At 38.1% G+C, this 18,438-nt stretch overlaps 1 protein-coding gene across 1 annotated transcript in view; it reads right to left on the minus strand.

The window, feature by feature from the left end:
- The window catches only part of MCCC2 (methylcrotonyl-CoA carboxylase subunit 2), a 36,732-nt gene extending 18,714 nt beyond the window's left edge, over positions 1 to 18,018 (minus strand). Inside the window, exons 1-7 of the mRNA XM_021537142.3 lie at positions 17,822 to 18,018; positions 14,403 to 14,469; positions 11,018 to 11,102; positions 10,650 to 10,751; positions 9,930 to 10,057; positions 7,560 to 7,672; positions 2,545 to 2,658 (exon numbers count right to left, since the gene is read on the minus strand). Coding sequence (XP_021392817.1) covers positions 2,545 to 2,658; positions 7,560 to 7,672; positions 9,930 to 10,057; positions 10,650 to 10,751; positions 11,018 to 11,102; positions 14,403 to 14,469; positions 17,822 to 17,953 — 741 coding nt within the window. The 5' untranslated portion in view covers positions 17,954 to 18,018. The remainder of the gene's footprint in view (positions 1 to 2,544; positions 2,659 to 7,559; positions 7,673 to 9,929; positions 10,058 to 10,649; positions 10,752 to 11,017; positions 11,103 to 14,402; positions 14,470 to 17,821) is intronic.
- Between the last annotated feature and the right edge of the window lie 420 nt (positions 18,019 to 18,438).

An 18,438-nucleotide genomic window follows, 5' to 3' on the forward strand; every position in this document is an offset into this window, starting at 1 on the left:
CAAGACTAACTATAAGTAACAAAGAGGATATTTCTTTTTTTCACTTCTTCGGGATGTTTTGTTTTTAGGCAGGTAAACAATAAAATCCAGTCCAATTTTCTTCCTATAAGAAAGACATTTTGGGAACAGAGCTTACTCGATAATGGCTACAATATCTGCTACAGCATAGAATGCGAGTTTCTATGGGAGTCTGAAGTAGTTTTGATGCTTAGAAGAAAGCAAGTAGAATATTTTCAGTGAGAATATGAAAAGCTCTCCAGAACAGAAAGGTTGACAGGTAGAGATAATAAAGTTTGACATATACACACAAAGATAAGGATCATTACATCTGCAGGTTTCTAAGAAACAAATTAAATTGGAGGATAGTTATGAAATCTTCCTCTGAAAATGGGGAATATTTTAAAACTTTTTAACTTCAGAACACCCTTGCAGTCACTGACTTGCCTAGTCAAGACTTCCCTTTGAGGCCTGACTCAGGTCATCCTTTCCAGATATCTATCCTGGCAAAAGTCTCATGAGCTACATCTCAGATTACCATTCCCAGAGAACAAGCATCTGCTTCTCTTTTTTTCATCTTCTAAGCCAGTTTTATGGGTCATGCTGAGAATCAGATGTCTTACTGAAAACGTTTTGAAAAGGTTTGTACTTGAACAGCTCAGGTTTTCCTGCAACTAGAGCAGTTATTCTTAATTATAGTAATTAATCTACTAGCATTCTGATGTACAAAGTTCCTGTCTTTCATCACACTGGTTTTCTTATCTCAAAGGAAAGATGTACAAATCACATGTTACTCACTCAACTAATATTCTCAAATAGTATCTTCCTTCATGTTTATGCCACTTTTCAGCAAGAAACTCCAAATATCTAAATTACAGTGATATTTTTATAGAGAATGACTTAATTTTGAGGACGATTTGTCTAAGTTTACCTATAAACAAGTAGAAAAACACTAATACAAGATAAAAAGGAATAGAAACCTAGGTAGGACATTTGAAACAATTACTGTCAAAAGTCTAACAACAAAATCCTAATGAGCAGTAAGTAAATTACCATTACATTGCATAGTTGCTATTCAATACTTCATCTGCTTTTCCTGATTACTTTGTTCTTCTTAACAACTTGGAAAGCTTCCATTAAAATAGTAAATTACTTCAAACCTTCAAACTAAATGCCTTTTTTTACTAGGGTAGGGAAAAAAGTATCCTTGTACTTTCAGGTGCATGTCCCATGCTCCTGCTTTCCACATGCCAGTTAAATTCTGAATTTATTTAAGATGTACAAGACTTTTTTTTCCTTCCTTTTTTCTCTTTTTTCTTTTCTTTTTTTTTTTTTTTTAACTTTGGAAGAGGTATAAATTGTCAAATCTGCTTTTATCAGATGTATTATTTACAATGGGAAAAATTAATTCAAGGAAAAGAATGCAATACAAAAATATGCTGTGGACATGAGAGCAAAGCTAAACAGATAAATACTAAATCGCATTAAAGGATGAGTCCTTCATACTTTCAATGAGAGTAACACAATCATGCCTTAGGAAGTAGTCAACAAATAAATCTGTCAGCGGCTCTTTTCCCACAGTTTAATGGGATACACCACATTTTCCTAGTATTTTAAGTGTTTAAGGAAGTGACTTCCAAGAGACTTTGCCTCCCCTGTTCCTAGAGGAATGCATGGAGCAGTATCTTCATTAACAATGCTGTTACAAACCAATTTCTCCACTTTGGCATGCTCTAGTTGGAAAGACTCTTGAAAGACATTAGATTTACATTTGACTTTGTCACAGGAAGCACAACTTAAAGTTCCCGAATGACTGTAACCAAAACAGAGCCATCGTGCTGCCTCAGACCAGTTTGTACAATAAATCTGACACAAATTTGACTATTTCAAAAAAGCAAATTTATCCAGCCATGTTTCATCAAGACTTGAATAGCTGTGATGAATGATTCTCTGTTACTTTTCTTACTAAAAATCTTAACACAAGCCTTATTCTCATAAAGCTTTTGTTAAGTTGAATAATCTTTGTCAGCAAAAGACAAAGGGGAAGGGAAGGGAAGGTCCGGGAAGGGAAGGGAAGGGAAGGGAAGGGAAGGGAAGGGAAGGACTAGGACAAACTCCACTGTAAGCGTGTAAGCGTGCCTTACAGCAGACCGGTCCTCATTCACAAGTTCTTTTATCTTTGATCTTAACTTTGGGATACAATGGTTTTGATTTTTTCAAATTGTGTGTCAAACCTAGAGAGTACATAATTGATTACAGAAATAATTTCTACTATTGAAAATGTGCATAGCAATCTAAAACCAGTATTATAAAAACACCTGGACACAGTCTGATTTATATATATTCACCTCTAATGAACAAAAGAGATTTGATTGATAGAAACTTTCAGATACACTTAAAAATACAAACTAATTTACAGAGTATCTAGAAATATCTCACCAAGAAATGTCTCAATTGTTTAAGGTGTACATGTGTACAGGTGTACAGCATGATTTGGGGGGAGGGGGAGGGAAGAGGCCATGTCACTAGAAACTTCCATATCCTTACCAGTGGTGGGCCTCCCAGGAATATTGTTCCCTGTTTGCCGACAATAATACTTTCATCAGCCATTGCAGGTACATATGCTCCTCCTGCTGTACAGGATCCCATGACTACTGCTATCTATCAGGAAAACAAAAAGCACAAGTTAATGAACTGTCCAACCCTTAAAAATAGCAAAGGCACAAGATATTGTGTATTTAATACAGGTCATTGGACAACACTGCAAGACTATCTTTAAAAAATAAGGAATCTTCCATTTATCTTCCATTTATCTTCCAGTCTATTGAACCATGAGCTTCAGACTACTCTGCTGGAAAACTCATATATGAAGCACCATGAGCTAGGTATGTGATATGTTTGAAGAGACACACATTCTACCATGGAATTTGATTTTAACTCATGAACAGTATAGGTTAAAACCTATAGGTTTCTCCTGGTATTTACACTTAAATCAGGGCTTCAGTTACTGCTTATTGGCGTAACTGCACCATTGTTAACATCCTCTGAAGGGAATTTCTCCCATCTCCTCGTATGGTATTTCAGGTCTTCAACAGATCAACTAATTAATTTTGCCCTTTTGAGATGTGTTGAGCATCTCATTATAGGCTTCAACATGAATAATTTCTGCTTCATCCTTTTGCCTAATTTTGAGATGAACACCTACCCAGTGAACATTTTCTACCTGTAATACCTTGGTGATACTTTTACAAAACTGACTTGACCCCAGATATGATGAATAGTATAACTGTAGACAATCATGGAAGTGAAGTTTTTCAATTTCTCCTTCACAGGATCATCTTCAAAGACCCTTCCAAGACACTTATACAGCAGAAGAAAAGGAATAATCATATGAAAAAGGCAAAAACTTTCTTTCACAACCACACATACACACACATATCACCACTTAAAAAAACCCCAGAAAACAACATTATTTTATGTTAAGCTTGTTTCAAGGTATTTCTAAGGTGACACAATTTAGAAGATAATAGTACATATAAAAGTAAAACTTCTAAATCGCATGTAGCAGGACTACATGAACTATGTCAATCTGCTATGATCAAATCAAACAGCCTTTTCAGCAAACATTTTTCAGGATCTTAAACTATATTCAGAGTCACATGATTAATCTGCAGTACTTCTCTTGTGCATTTAATAAAGAACTCCTGGCAAATTAAAAAATAACATAAGTCTCTAGAAATGGAAGAAATTTGGTGTAAATAAGTTTATTTCATTTTTCCCTCTAGGATTTGTGGTTTTTTTTCTATTCTTAATTTCACCATGCTCACACTGAGAAAATGTGCTTGCATTTTAACTTGGTCGTTAATTTTCCAACATAACAACTGGAAAATATATCTAGTGGAAAAAATAAAACCTACTTGTCAAATGCCCAAATAATGTCCTACCTCCTGATTTAATTTTCTAAATTGCTGTAAAGAAATTCTTGATGTGTTCAATAAAAGTCAATAGTCCTGAGTACACATACACTATTTCATATCCACTGATCCATCCCCCATCATATCCATGCATCATCTAAGTGTGAGAGAGCTCAGGAAGCAGCAAATGAGGAGCTAATCACAGCTTTCTGATTCACACCCATATAGACAACAACGTAATTTAAGCTGTAGTGGGTGAATAACAAATTAGTCACAGGTAAAAGTGGAGGGGGAAATCAAAAGCACTCTCAGCAATTAGAAAATAAAAGAGGGGGAAAAAAACAAGCACTTTAAGGGCCAAATTGAGAAGAACTAATGAACTGATGAAGAGAACTTCAAGCAGGCCAAGCATAGAACATCAGGTAGCAAAATAACAATATCCAGACTCCCATCTCAGAAGAATTAACCGGAGTGGACATCAGAGAGAACATAATTTCCTAATCCCATTTTCTAAAGAAGCATGTTCTCAAGACAGCAAAGATGGTTCTAGCTACTATAATACGTTAGCACAGGATCAATAATAGATTTACAAATATTAACAGTGCCTCTTTGAAATAAAAGAAAGCAGATACCTCTCCCAAACAAAATACACTCTTATCACATCCTTTAAATAAAGGAAGTGCTTCAGTAAAACATTTTTCTCAGTTTTCCATAAATATTTAAAGAAAGGTAAACATTCATCAGTGTCATACTTGGAAAATTTAACTTTCATCAGTGTCATAACATACAGCAATGTATTTTATTAAAAGACAATTCTTTCTTATATTGAATTCTTATTGTATATTAATACAATTACTCCTAATACAACACCATATGGTAATTCAAAGAATAACAAATTCAACTTTTTGATGCAACTTTACAAGTATGTAAAATACATTTCAAGATATGCTGGAAACAAAAGCATGACTGTAGTGTCAAGCTTCTCTAGAAAGGTCCTGCCCAACATCAGTAACTTCAGCCTTGCAAGCTGGGTATACATGTCTATCTTTGACATAATATCTAAAAATCATTACTCCCAAAGCAGATCATGACTGAAGGCTCTAGGAAAAAGAAGAATTTCCAAATTTCTCCAAAAAAGATAATTCAGCAAAACATCATTCCTTTGCCAATTGCTGTTCCATAAAAACACTAGGACCAATCTACCAGGGAGTCTTACATGACTACAAACTATATTTTTCTCCTAAGTATTTTTGTTCTAGCTAAACACTGCTTTTCTCTGGAGACCTACCTAATCATTACAGTTGGTCCATTTCTACTGCTGGAAAGAACTGCAGAAGTAAATCATGTCATACTTCCTAAAGAGAAGCGCATTACTGGACTCTTCATCCTCGGATTTTTATAGAGGCAATGGATCACCAGATTCTTTGGAAAAGTAAAAGACAGTTGAAGATTTGAACTCTTACTTGCTTCCAAAATGTACCAAAAATGTATCAAGGTAACACAGATAGTTTCCTCAAAAATCCTGTAGAGTCAGTATCTGTCATGTAAGGAGTCAGACTGAATACTGTATCCTTGACTGGTGCATCTGCTTCACCCTGAAAGTATTGGCTTCTACCACCTCCTTCCCCTAGAAAAAATACCCTACCCAAGGCCCCATTGGAGTCTCTTGTGTGAGTGGTTGGAATCATGTCCCCCTGAGCCTCAGGGCAGAAGAATCAGTAACAATGGTCTCCCAAGGGTTTTTTTCCTTCTGAAAAGAATACTGGGTAATGGTATTATGGTGGGATTTGTGTCATAGTACTGCCATGGGCTCTGGCTGTGTGACAGCCCAGCCTCAGACAACACAGGGTGAAATAACTGCTGTGATATGTAACTTGGGAGAGCCTCAGGGCACATTGCAGGCACCACAAATTAAACTATATACCAGCCCTTTGCTAGGATAATGACCAACTTTTTCAGGGTTTCAAAGTAGAGAACTTGTTTTTCTTGAAAATAAACATTGTCATCACAAGTTCCACAGTATGTGTGACCTGTTTCTCACTCAGAATAGATTTTGCTATTTTCATGGTATAGAAACCAGAAGCTGAATAAATTTTTATATTCTACATTCCTCAGCTCTTACTGCAATTAGCTATAATCTGTCAGGATTGTACAGGTCACAGGTCTAAAAGAGAACCTGGATTTATGATCATAACTTCTTTTTGTGCTGACCTCTTGCAGATGCCCATAAATAATGTAGGTTTCATACAACATCTTTATTTCTTCTATTAATTTACTATTTTGTTTGAAGGTTATATATACTTTCCCCTGGTAAACAGAAAAAAGTCTGCAGTTCAAATGAATTTTGCTGTACCTCAGTGCTAATTAAGGAAGCTGTCCTGCTCTCCCTTTTGATCAAAGGAAAAAAAATACTAGTTCCGAGGACTAGTTCTCAGAGCTGGTAGTTCTAAGAAGTTCCATACAATTTGCCCTTTTTGACTTGTTTTAAGGACTGTTGGTGCAGTCTATCTCCTTTATGCTAAAAAAAATACAGTAAGACCAGGAAAAGAAGATGAACTAGGACCATCAAAGGTGTGGAACACTGCAGGAACAGCAGCTAAATTAGCTTGAATTTTTTCGTCTGCAAAAGGGAGTATAGGAGGTATATAGGTATACCTTTTGCAGGTATATATATACCTGCAAAAGGCAGGCATAAGAGAGGACTACAAAACCATACAAAGATGCGAGAGGTGACTGAGTAGACAGCAACTCTGTAGGTATTACCAGTTTGCTTTTATGTAGTCTTCCTTTGTTTACAGTAGGTTAACTTCTAAGATCATAGATTTTTCCAGCTTCCCTGACAGCTTCTCACAGGTCCCTGCTAACAATTTCTTTCAAGTCTTTATTCTGTTACCTGTCTTTCTCAACTCCATTGGGACCATACATCCTACCCTCCACTGTCACTGCAGGCATAGCTGCCCATCAGCAATCCTCAAATATTTTACATTCTTCATGAATAATAGATTCAGCAAAACATGTGGTTTTGCTTCCCTAGCACACCACCTGCATCAAAAAACTGATCCCTATGTATTACTGCATGAACCATGACACAAACCCAAAACTGCATGAAACATGACACAAACTTCTAAATCTAGGAACACTGACTAACAGTAATTCTAAGCATCATTAAAGCATTAGAAAATAACCTTATTATTAGGGCCATTTCAGCATAAAGCACATCATGGTATAAAATGGATTTATAAATATACACATACCCCTGTTAGTGGAATATATGTCTCATATATTAGCCATCCTCAAAGGAGTCTTCACCTTTGCAGTGCTGATGCAGAACTGTTCCAAGAGATCTTCTAGTGCTTTCTCAAATGGCCCTACATACCACATTCCCAAGCCCATTTCCTTCCTACTCCCAGACAGGAGCATGTAGGTCAAATCATTAACTCTACGACTAAGAAAGTAGACAGTTTCTTCAAAACTATAATGAATTCTTGTGGACAGTTACTGTGTATATAGTGCTTCCAAGTTCCAGACTGGGCCACCAGGTTAGCATAATACAATGCCATCAGAAACAGAACATGGGCACAAGCTTTGAAAAGAGGTAAGGCATAAAAACTATTTAGTACATTTAATTCTTAAATAAAAGCAAATTACCTGTGGAATTCCTTGTGAGGACATGACTGCTTGATTGTAGAAAATACGGCCAAAATGATCTCGATCTGGAAATACTTCTGCTTGCCGAGGTAAATTTGCTCCTCCAGAATCAACTAGAATGGATCAAATTATATTAGCATTTTTTGAACAGTGTTACATACTTGTTGGTAAAGCATGTTACATAAAATATACAGCAATTACTATCACTAATACTGTATATATTTCCATGAATGTAGGTATAATAGCACATTCTTTTTGGAAAAATAAAAAAGAAAAACATCAAACACCCCTGTCCAAAACATCCATCCCAATGATTTTCATGGAAAATAAACTCAGATGTGCTTAAACTAACTCCCTAAACAAACTTTTAATCTCATCTTGCTACAAAATATTTAAACCAAGAACACTTTTAATGTACACTTTTAACTCAACAATACTTTTGCAATTCTGTCACAAGCTCCAGAAAAAGGCAGAGCTAATCACCACTGAGTTCAAAAGGTGCTGCCTCTGTTTTTTCATAGCTTGATTAAACTTCACAACAAAGACATTAAACTACCTTTAGGATGATTCATTTACTATGTGCACTTGCCTCAGGATACACCCTCCTGCTTACAGGTCTTCAACAGCAGCTACCTCTCTGCTCCCAATTAATGAAAATACAGCCTGTCATGAGAGGCATCCAAAGAAGAACAGAAGACTATGAGAAACTCCACATGGAGACAAAGCATCTCTGAGAACTCGGGCTCCTGGTAATTCATTTTTACATACAACCATCAGTCTGTATGCACACTCTCATTTTACATGACTGTGGCCGAAACAAAACGTCCACACCAGTCACTGACTCAGTGACAAATAGCACCAGGTGTCCACATGAGAATTAGCACCTAAGCAGCTGTTATCACTGCTGGAAAAGGCAGTTCAAACAACTTGAAAATTACAAAGTCAGCACAGTGCTGACTGACTACAAAGTGCTCCCTCTTATCACACTGCTCAAACCAAGTGGAACATGCCCAGGTACAGAAACTGCAACAGTAAAGTAACTCACCAGGCATGAATGACATTGTTCATGCAAGGATTATACCTCCAAAGATGGAAAACCCCTAAACTTTTCTTTCAAAGGCATAGCTGTGTCCCACAGTTCCTCATTCCGTAAGATCTTAAAACAATAGAATCATCCACAGTAGCTCACCAATACCCACTAAAAAAGACTTCTCTGAACAGACAGAATTTGCTGGTAACTCAGATGAAAAGAATTGTAACTGCTGTTTTGCAAACAGCAAAGCTAAGTTCCTTCTGTTTTTTTTTTAAGATAAAATTTAGTCCTCCTCTTCCTTCCAGGACTCTTTCTATGGCAATTCTACAAAATGTACACCCACATTGTCACTGTATCCATCTCACCAACAGTTTCAAGTTCACACTTCTCCTAATCCTTCTATTGGTCTTATTCACATGTTTGATTTATCACCAGGGCAAGAAACTTCAAGCACTTGGGCTGGCCAGGATCTGTACTTATGTTGACTATTTAACTAGTACAGGCAGCCAGGCTGGCAAACAGTTGATATTTAAGTTGTTAAACTAAGCTGAACAAACAAGGCATAACCTGCCCTATATTTTAAAATGCAGTAGAAAGTCTTCCTCCTCTGATGCTGACATACACAAAATCCACAGAAATACACACTTACAACTCTCTGTCAAAGCTGACTGAAACTGGCTAATAGGCTCAAAAGTCATTAGACTGGGAATTCAGGCTGAAAGGAAGACATTGACAGAAACCTCTTGTATTTGTATAAAACCAGGATAAGAAAACACTACCAGTAATACATTACAGATATCTATTACTCTGTTCATCTTTTATAATAAAAGCCTATGTAAGTAAAACTTACATGAAGGTTTGGCTAAATACTGAATAATAAGCTAATCTCAAAATGTAAAATAAAATACAATTAAATTTCTGCTTTAAAAAAATTCATCCCAAATCCTAAAAATGTATTGATCCAAACTATTTTTGACAATTTTATTTCCTCAATATGTTTTCTCATGCAGATACATCCTCCACCAGAACGTACTTTTTTTTTTTTTTTAACTGTAATTTGAATTGACTGGATGAGTGTACAGGAAATATTGCTTATCCATGACAGAAAGAAGTGATATAGTGTTAACAGTTGCATCTGTATTTTACAAACCCAATCCTACAGCAGGAGTGCACACACCCTCCAGTTAAGATGTGCCAACCCTCTGTACAGATAATACAGTACTGATGAAAATATATTTGAATAGGTGTGCCTTAAATACACTCCTGGTTAGTCAGATCTGCAGAAAAATCAGCTGCCCATAACACTGGACCTTGGCTATTTCTGCAGTGGGACTTACCCAAATAAAGGCAAGGGAGATGATTTTGCATGGCAATTTCTTGAGCACGTAAATGTTTCTTAACAGTGATGGGATAATAAGTACCACCTTTGACAGTTGCATCATTAGCAACAATCAAGCATTCTGTCCTAAAAATAAAAAAATTTTACGAGTGAGAAAAGTATTTCTAATGAGTAAATATGTATGTCGGTTAAGAACTGCAACATGTCAAGGAGTTGTGAAGCCCTGATGCTCTAAGAGTTCTTCTCACCTGCATTCGCTGAGGGGCACATTGTAGCAGCAGCCTCGGTACTATAATGTCCTGTTCCATTATTTTAGGGAGTAAAATAATCCTGCATAGCACCATAATTAACTTCAATAACAGTTTTGGAGGTACTTTGAGTAAGCAAAACTAAATTTTAGGAGAAAATATCACCCTATTTTTTTAAAATAGCTTTCCAGATGCACTAATCTCTTTCCTTCATTGGAGACCTGAAACTGCATATATGTTTTGTTTAGCTAATGGCACTAAGTAAAAATCCCCAACAAATAAAAAACAAACCAAAAACCCTCACTTCCTTTTAGCTATGATCAAACAAATTGAGATACTGACTTTGTTGATTTTTTGAGTGTCTGAAACAAAACACTAAAAATGCTAACATCCTAATACTGGAAACTAAACAAAATTATACTTTCTTCCTTTTCGTATCATAAACAATGTAGATGACTGGAATCTCTCACCCAGATACTCGTCCAATGCCTGTGATAATGCCTCCTGCAGGTACTTCTTCATTACCATACAACTGGTAACCAGCAAACTGGGAGAACTCCAAAAATGGAGATCTGAATAATGACAATGAAACAAAACAGTAAAAAATTACTAGTTCTATCTGCCATTGAATCTTACTTAAAAGGTTAAATTTTAGAAGATTTTTTTTTTTAAAAGAGATCAGTATTCCAAAGAACGCTTCTGTAAAATTTCAATTGTGTTAGTGTTTATCATGTTAGTGTTTATGGAAGCTAAAGAGAAAAGAAGGCTGTTGCAATATTTACCTGCAAGAGACAACCTGAAATGTTTAGGAAAAAAAAATAAAAAAATAAGTACCTACCCAGGATCAATAAGCCTGTCAATTCTCTCTCTGGGTAACAGCTTTCCTCTTGATGTATGAAGCTTACGAGCTTTTTCTCCACCTCCTGTGATACAACAGTAAATTGTCACATTTTCTATAGACGCAGATAAGATAAATCGTCAGTTATATTAAAATTTTAAATGGAAACGCTGATGAGTCCCCAGTTTTTGAAGTATGAACCTTAATAATAAATTTAATAAATAATCGTTTCCACTTCAAACAGATTTAAGGTATTGATAAAAAGGCTTGTTTTTCTAGAACCTAATTTATTTCCCACCTCATTTTTTACAGTTAAGTCTTCAGGTAAAGATTTTAATAAACATAGTTGTCTGAAACTTTCCCCCACTGCTTGGCAATTACAGAGCAAGCGCAGAAAACACAAATATGTAGAAAGCACATCAGTAGAGCTACAGGAAATACTAATCCCTAGAACTCATTCATAATAGCTATGCTGAATGCAATCTTGAATGACCCAGCACCATCTGGATTAATTTCCTTAGACCATGCCAAAACTGTAAGCAGAATTCAGACATACAGCATTTAATATCAAGTTTATATTTGTTTCATTTCAACCCTTCACTAGAGGTCATCCGAAATCTTTTGCTCTCTTGAGCTTTGTGTCATTCAATATTTCAAGATTTGTTGACACACCTCAGCCTCTTTATAACAACAGCTTATACAAACACTGTCTCTCTGTGTAGACAGATTACTGATCCGCCTCATCACTCTAAAATTGTCCCCCTGTCCAAAATAAAGAAGGTGTATTTTGCTAACATTTCTCCTGAGACTCCAGGATCTCTCTGTCAGCTGAGCATCACTGAAACAGAGCTTCTAAACCTCCCTTGAAGTCCTTTCTCTTACCTCCTTCCTTGATCACTACACACGTAATTTTATACCTGTCAGGCATGCCAGAAAGCCTACAATTTATTTTCAATTCAGTCAGTTCATTCGGTCTATATATCCAGCTTAAGCCTAAATCTTGTAAATTCTTTCTGTACAAATTTCTTAAAAAACAGCCTCTCTTATCCACCCTCACAGATACTACTCTAATCCATGTTTTCAACATCTCATATCATAACTACACTGATCTCTGAAGTCTTTCATTTACACTGTGTGATGCTGCAAAAATAATTTCCATCCTGAGACTCTTGTCATCTCTGTGCATCACAAATACTTGTGATCCACAAATCCCATGCCCTGTAGCCATTCCATTGAACATTGCTCTTCCAACATCAAGACACTCTACCCTGCACTAATCTCCATTCTAAGAAGTACTGTCCTTAACAATGAAACAAACTCAGAGGCATTTAATTTGAAATCTCTTCTTAATTTCTCCTTTACAATAATGCCTACACCACTGTGACTGCTGATGTCCTATGATCAGTCATGGAGATTAAAGGCATTTCACCTACTTCCTGTGCTTCCTGTCAGAAAACTACCTGTTGTAAAGGGGTAGGGACCACTTCCTGTTGAACAGCTGGGCATTACTCAGTAGAATGGGACATGGGTTCAGAAAAACCCTTCACACTGAATAACAGCTAACAAATGAAGCATTCATTGTGAAGACCTCAAATAGAAGAACTCATCCTCTGACAGACTGCTTTTACAGTGAAATCTAAAGATGTTGCACATATCCTTCAGACGTATTCAATAGAGGTACCTAATTTTTCTTAGATACTTAAATTATATGTAAAGCAATTTCAATCAATCTCACTCAAAACTGTGTATTAACATCCTGGTAGAGGCTGCTCAGATGAAGGAAAGATGAACACTGTGGTCTTGTCCTGTCATTGCACAACAGACAAGAACAGACAAATAAGCAGCAAGGAAGAAGGCCAGAATTATTAGTTCATGAGACACACATCATTAGTTCATTAATTACTGAACAGTTTCTGCACCCATAAAAGACAGAGGCAACCCATGGGTTTTAACATCTCCTCAGGAAACTCTGACTCCTGTTTCATAGCAAGAAAGAAAAAGCACTGAGCACAAAATCTTAACTGTGCTCCATTCCAAAGTTGTAAAAGAAAATGCATTATATAAGAAACAGCATATAAAGTGACAAAACCAGTATCATGACAGTCACAAAAAGGGCACAGTTAAAGCTACATGCTCAGCCTCTAGCAGTGTAATTAAGCATTCATTAAATGTTTTCATTTTATTTTTTTTATTTCATTTTATTGTTTCCATTAATTATAGTAAACTGCAATATTATTCAGATAGTCTTACAAATCAAAAAGAAGAAACACAAATTTTAATCTATTAAACTACTACAGACCTTCTTTCTCCTTGCCAGCCCAACTACAACTAGAAAATTGGAAAAGATCAACCAATAAAAGGAGGACAAAGGAGAATCCCCATCCTTTATTGGATGCATGGGGAAATATAGGGACAGAGGACGAGAAAAAGGCAGAGGTACTCAATATCTGTTTTGATTCAGTCTTAACCCAGCCCACTAAATTGGAAGATAGGGACAGGGAGCAAACTGAAGCTCCCTTAATCCAAGGGGAACTGGTTAGTGACCTGCTACACTACTTATACACACAAAAGTTTATGGGGGCAGATATAATCCACCCAAGGGTGGTGAGTGAACTGGTGAAAGCTCTCACAGAGGCACTTTCCAATATTTACCAGCAGGTGTGACTAAATAGGGAGGTCCCAGGTGACTGGAAGTTAGACAGCGTGACACCCACCTGCAAGAAGGGTTGGAGAGGCAATCCAGGGTACTACAGGCCTATCACTCTGACAGTGGTGTCAGGGAAGGACATAGAGCAGATCATGTTGAGTACCATTATGCAGCATATACAGGACAACCAGGGGATCAGGCCCAGCCAGCAAAGGTTTAGGAAGGTAGGTGCTGCTTGACCAACCTGATCTCCTTCTATAACAGGATGACCCACTTACTGGATGAAAGAAAGGCTGTGGATGTTGTCTCTGTGAACTCTGCCAAAGCTTTTGATACCATATTCCACAGCTTTCTCCTGGAGAAACTGGTTGTTGATGGCTTGGATTGGTGCACTCTTGGCTGGGTAAAAGGCTCTGTCTGGACAGAGCTGGGCCAGAGAGTGGAGGTGACTAGAGTTACACCCAGCTCATGGGTGGTAACTAGTGGGGTTCCCCAGGGCTTGGTTTGGGGTCCAGTCCTGTTTAGTAAGTTTAACAACAATCTGGACAGAAGATTGAGTGCACCCTCAGTAAGTTCCCAGACAACAGCAGGTTGGATGGGAGTGTTGACCTGCTGCTGGGCAGGAAGGCTCTGCAGATGGATCTGGACAGGCTGGATCAATGGGCAAGGCCAACTCCTTGAGGTTCAACAAAGCCAAGTGCCAGGTTATTATTCTAAAATCTAGACTATCATACTTACCTAACCTGATTTTTTCTGCTTGTTCTTGTAGCTCAGTTACCAGTGCTTTCATTCGTTCATAGTTCTCCTAAGTGGGGAACAAAACAGAATTTTAAATTCAACCAAGGGTGACTATATTAAAATTTTTAATAAACCAACATAAGAAGTACAAGACTCATTTATCTTCCAAATCTAATTTTACCTTACTAAACATTGTCTCTGTATTGTCTTTAAAGTAGTAACATTTCTACCTATGTACTGGCTTCTCTTAGACATCCCAAAGCATTCAATAAAAATGCTTTACAAAAAATCTTATTGTGTTAGGATAGTAAAAGATAAGTTCTGAATTTAATAAACAAAAATAGAACTAGTCACCACAGAGGTGAATTGCTGTTTCTTAGATTTTGTTTATCTTTGGCATAGGTTGTTCGCATTTTAAATCTAATTTTGTAAATCCACAGATTTTAATTAAGTGTTCTTGCACCAAGGAATGAAAGACCTAGGCCAAACAGATTTTGTAAGCACTTTTTAGAATCTTGTTGTTTAGGCTGAACAAGAAGATAAAACAAAAGTTGGTTTTGTTTTCATTTGGTTTGGTTGTGTTTATTTTTTTTTTGGGTTTTTTTTTTAAACTGGTGTAATTGCTATTATACTTCTAGAAAAACAAAGATTCATAATCTGAATATGAGTGAATCAGTACTGAGCTCATAATTTCCATCCAAATTATCCAAAACACGGTGCACACATTACAGCAGATTGAGGTATTTTTACAGTTTCTTAGGAATTTAAAGGTATTAGTCAAGCTTAATTTGTTGGGTTTTTTTGCAGACACATTAAGAATGTTACTACCTTTTTGAGAAGTGCAACTGCAATAAAAGAACATGCTGCACAAAAAGATCTTATTACCCTGTCTAATTCTCACTTATATGATGTTTGAGCCTACTTTGACAGAAAAAAGACCAGCTGGTAATTCTATGTTCATATATACTTGAACTCTCAGACTTAAGGTTTCCCTTAAGGAGAAGCTGCAAATGTTGCAGCTTCACTTAAGTCACTGAAAGGCAGAAACACAAAGCAGAAATAAAATAAAAACATGTACAGATTCAGCTCACATTTGAAGTGCTTTGGCTGTAGAGTGACTTTCAAAACAACATATTTTTTTGCCTTTGTATTTGCCACAAATAGATTAAACATACTCTCTTGAAATAAAAATGTATCTTGTAATTCCATACTTTTAAAAGTCTGCAGTTGTCACAACACCCAATATTACTTTGTATCAGTGCTCAGCTTGTCTAGGTGGGTCTTTTGTACCTTTACACATCAAAATTTTTTCCTGTTTTTCCTTGTTCAGCCAGTCTTTTTTCTCTAAACACATTCACCTTTTGCACACAATACTGTGCTTAGAAACTCACCTTTAACATAGGAAAAAAACTAAAATGGCAGAGGATATTAACAGAAGAAGAGTAATCACAGTCATAGACTTTTTAATTAGATTTTGACTCACTGTAGCTAGTTTAACTACTCCATGTAAAAACTTCGAAAGGATTTTTTTAAAAAAAATACTGCACAAAAACATCTGGGTTGCTTAAATTCACTTAACTTCTATCATGATCTTTCATGCCTTAAACCAGAATAAAACACTGTTATACTTCACCAAAAAGAAGTAAGGATGTTTTAAAATAATTCTGAATACACCAAGAAAAGACCACTCTCATAAATAAATGCGCTAGTTCTATGATGTATTTGTGGGCTTTTCATTATTGTGATTAAAAAATGAAAAAAAGGTCAGTGAATTGGCATCAAGCTCTTTCTGGAAACTGGTCCTTGCACCAGCAAGTTGTGTAAAATTCTGATGTTAATATGAGGATTTCTAGAAATTTCAGTGCAAAATTAAGAGGCAAACCCTAAACACCAATGCAACAGTTACTGCACAAGTACATGAATTACTACTACATCACCAAAGTGTATGTAACAGCTAGTACCCGGAATCTTCAAAGAGACTTTATTTCATTTTCCAGAATTTAGACTCACTCACCTTTGAATTACATTTTTGACCATTTGGCTTAAGAGACAGTTTGCATCATCAAGGCCAGCCTGTCTAGTTGAATTCACAGCCAGAAAGGTAAACAATGGCCAAAGAAGGCAAGACTCTCATCACCTATCATAATGTCTTCTTGTGTTTGCACTGTTATTCCTTGTAATGCTTCTCTTTTTTTCAGATGGTGAAGTGCCTCACAGCAGGGACCTCAGCTCTTTGTGTTTGTAAAGCAGTGCCTGCACTTAGTGTTCCATAAATTATTTCTACCAGATACTAACACTATTAGCTATTTTACCAAGCCTTGCTTTTCTTTTGAGATTGAAAGGCATCCAGAGATAAGGGTGAATCTGGGGGCAGCTCAGATGAGTGAACACATTTATTAAAATACTATCATATTTTGGTTCACAAAATATGAATGTGTACACATATATACACACTTCACAAGCTTTGTATGTATATATATATATATATATATATATATATATATATATAATATAAACACACATATATATGTATGCATACAGACAAATTCAGAGATTACACAGAAGCTTCAGTTGCCTAATTTCTGTCCCAAATTTATTTTCTGCAAAACAAAGCACAGAATCAAACACAGAACCAATGTATCTATCTCAGTAAGATTACATGCTGCTGCTTCACAGTTTGATATTTTACATGAACAAATATGAAAACAAACACACGCTCTCCTATCAGCCTTGATCCATACCTAAAGCCATGTTTTTTTCAGCCTAACTGTAAATACGATTTTTAATATGATGATGTTAATAATGCCCCATCAAAAATAAATGTATTTATACCAGATAGAAGTACTACTCTCTCTTCGTAAAGACAACTGGAATTGCACCTAGCTCTCCTCCTCAAATATGATATTTTTGGAGGTAAGCCCATGACTCTGTACAGCTATTCCATCCGTTTTAAACTCGGGAATCAATTTGCAAATACAAGGAAACATCCAACTTTGGAATCATCAGGCTCCATTATCCGCTGTCTACAAACTCCGCCTGCACTTCACCGGCATGGCGTCGATCAGCCTGAAACGCGGCAGGAGCCTGCATCCTGACTTTAAAGTGCAGAAATATCCACGGCGAGCCAGACGGCTTTAGCCACGCGGTGTCTGCGGGCTCAGCCGCAGGCACGGAAGGCCCGGGCGCTCGGGGAGCGGGGCCGGGCCCGGCGCTGCCCCCGCCGCGCCGCAGGGCGGGGCCGGCACCGGAGCTCGCACGTCCCGCCCGCGGGGCCGTGCCCGCGGGGCCGTGCCCGCGGGGCCGTGCCCGCGGGGCCGTGCCCGCGGGGCCGTGCCCGCGGGGCCGTGCCCGCGGGGCCGTGCCCGCGGGGCCGTGCCCGCGGGGCCGTGCCCGCGGCCCGCCGGGCCCTGCCGCCCTACCTGGTAGAGCGCGGAGCTCGCGTCGGGGCGCGACCCCACGGCCGCCGCCGCCTCGCCGCGGTACCCGCGGGCGAGCAGCAGGCGCAGCAGCCCCCGGCAGCGGCCCGGGAGCCGCGGGGCGCCCCGCAGCATGGCCGGGCCGGGCCAGCGAGCCGAGCCGAGCCGAGCCGAGCCGAGCCGAGCCGAGCGGCAGTCCCAGGCCGCCGCCGCCACTCCTCCCAGCGCAGCCAATGGGCACAGCGGGGCCGGGCCGGCCGCGGGGGCCCTGCCCGGGGCCCCGGACGGGCTACAACAGAACGCCCTTCGGAAGAATTGCTGAGTGCCCCGCGTTTCACGCGTTTCGCCCTAGGAAAGCCCTGGCCCTTCTCAGAAACTTGTCATACAGTAATAGGGACAGATCTTTTTCAAACCCAAACCATCTTTGGTCGAGTTTCTCCCTTCCGTGAAAACTTTGCTATTGTTCAGTATTCTAGTTTTACTTAAAGTCAAGGCCCTTATCTTTAGAGGAAGGTAACACCGGGGTATCTGATACCAAGTAAATTAAGCTCTATTCTAAAACAAAATCAGAGAAAAATTACAACGCCCCTGCAAAACGACGCTCAGCCTGTTACTAGCAG

Source organism: Lonchura striata, chromosome Z, assembly GCF_050655825.1.
Source record: "Lonchura striata isolate lonStrDom1 chromosome Z, ASM5065582v1, whole genome shotgun sequence".
NCBI lineage: Eukaryota > Metazoa > Chordata > Aves > Passeriformes > Estrildidae > Lonchura > Lonchura striata.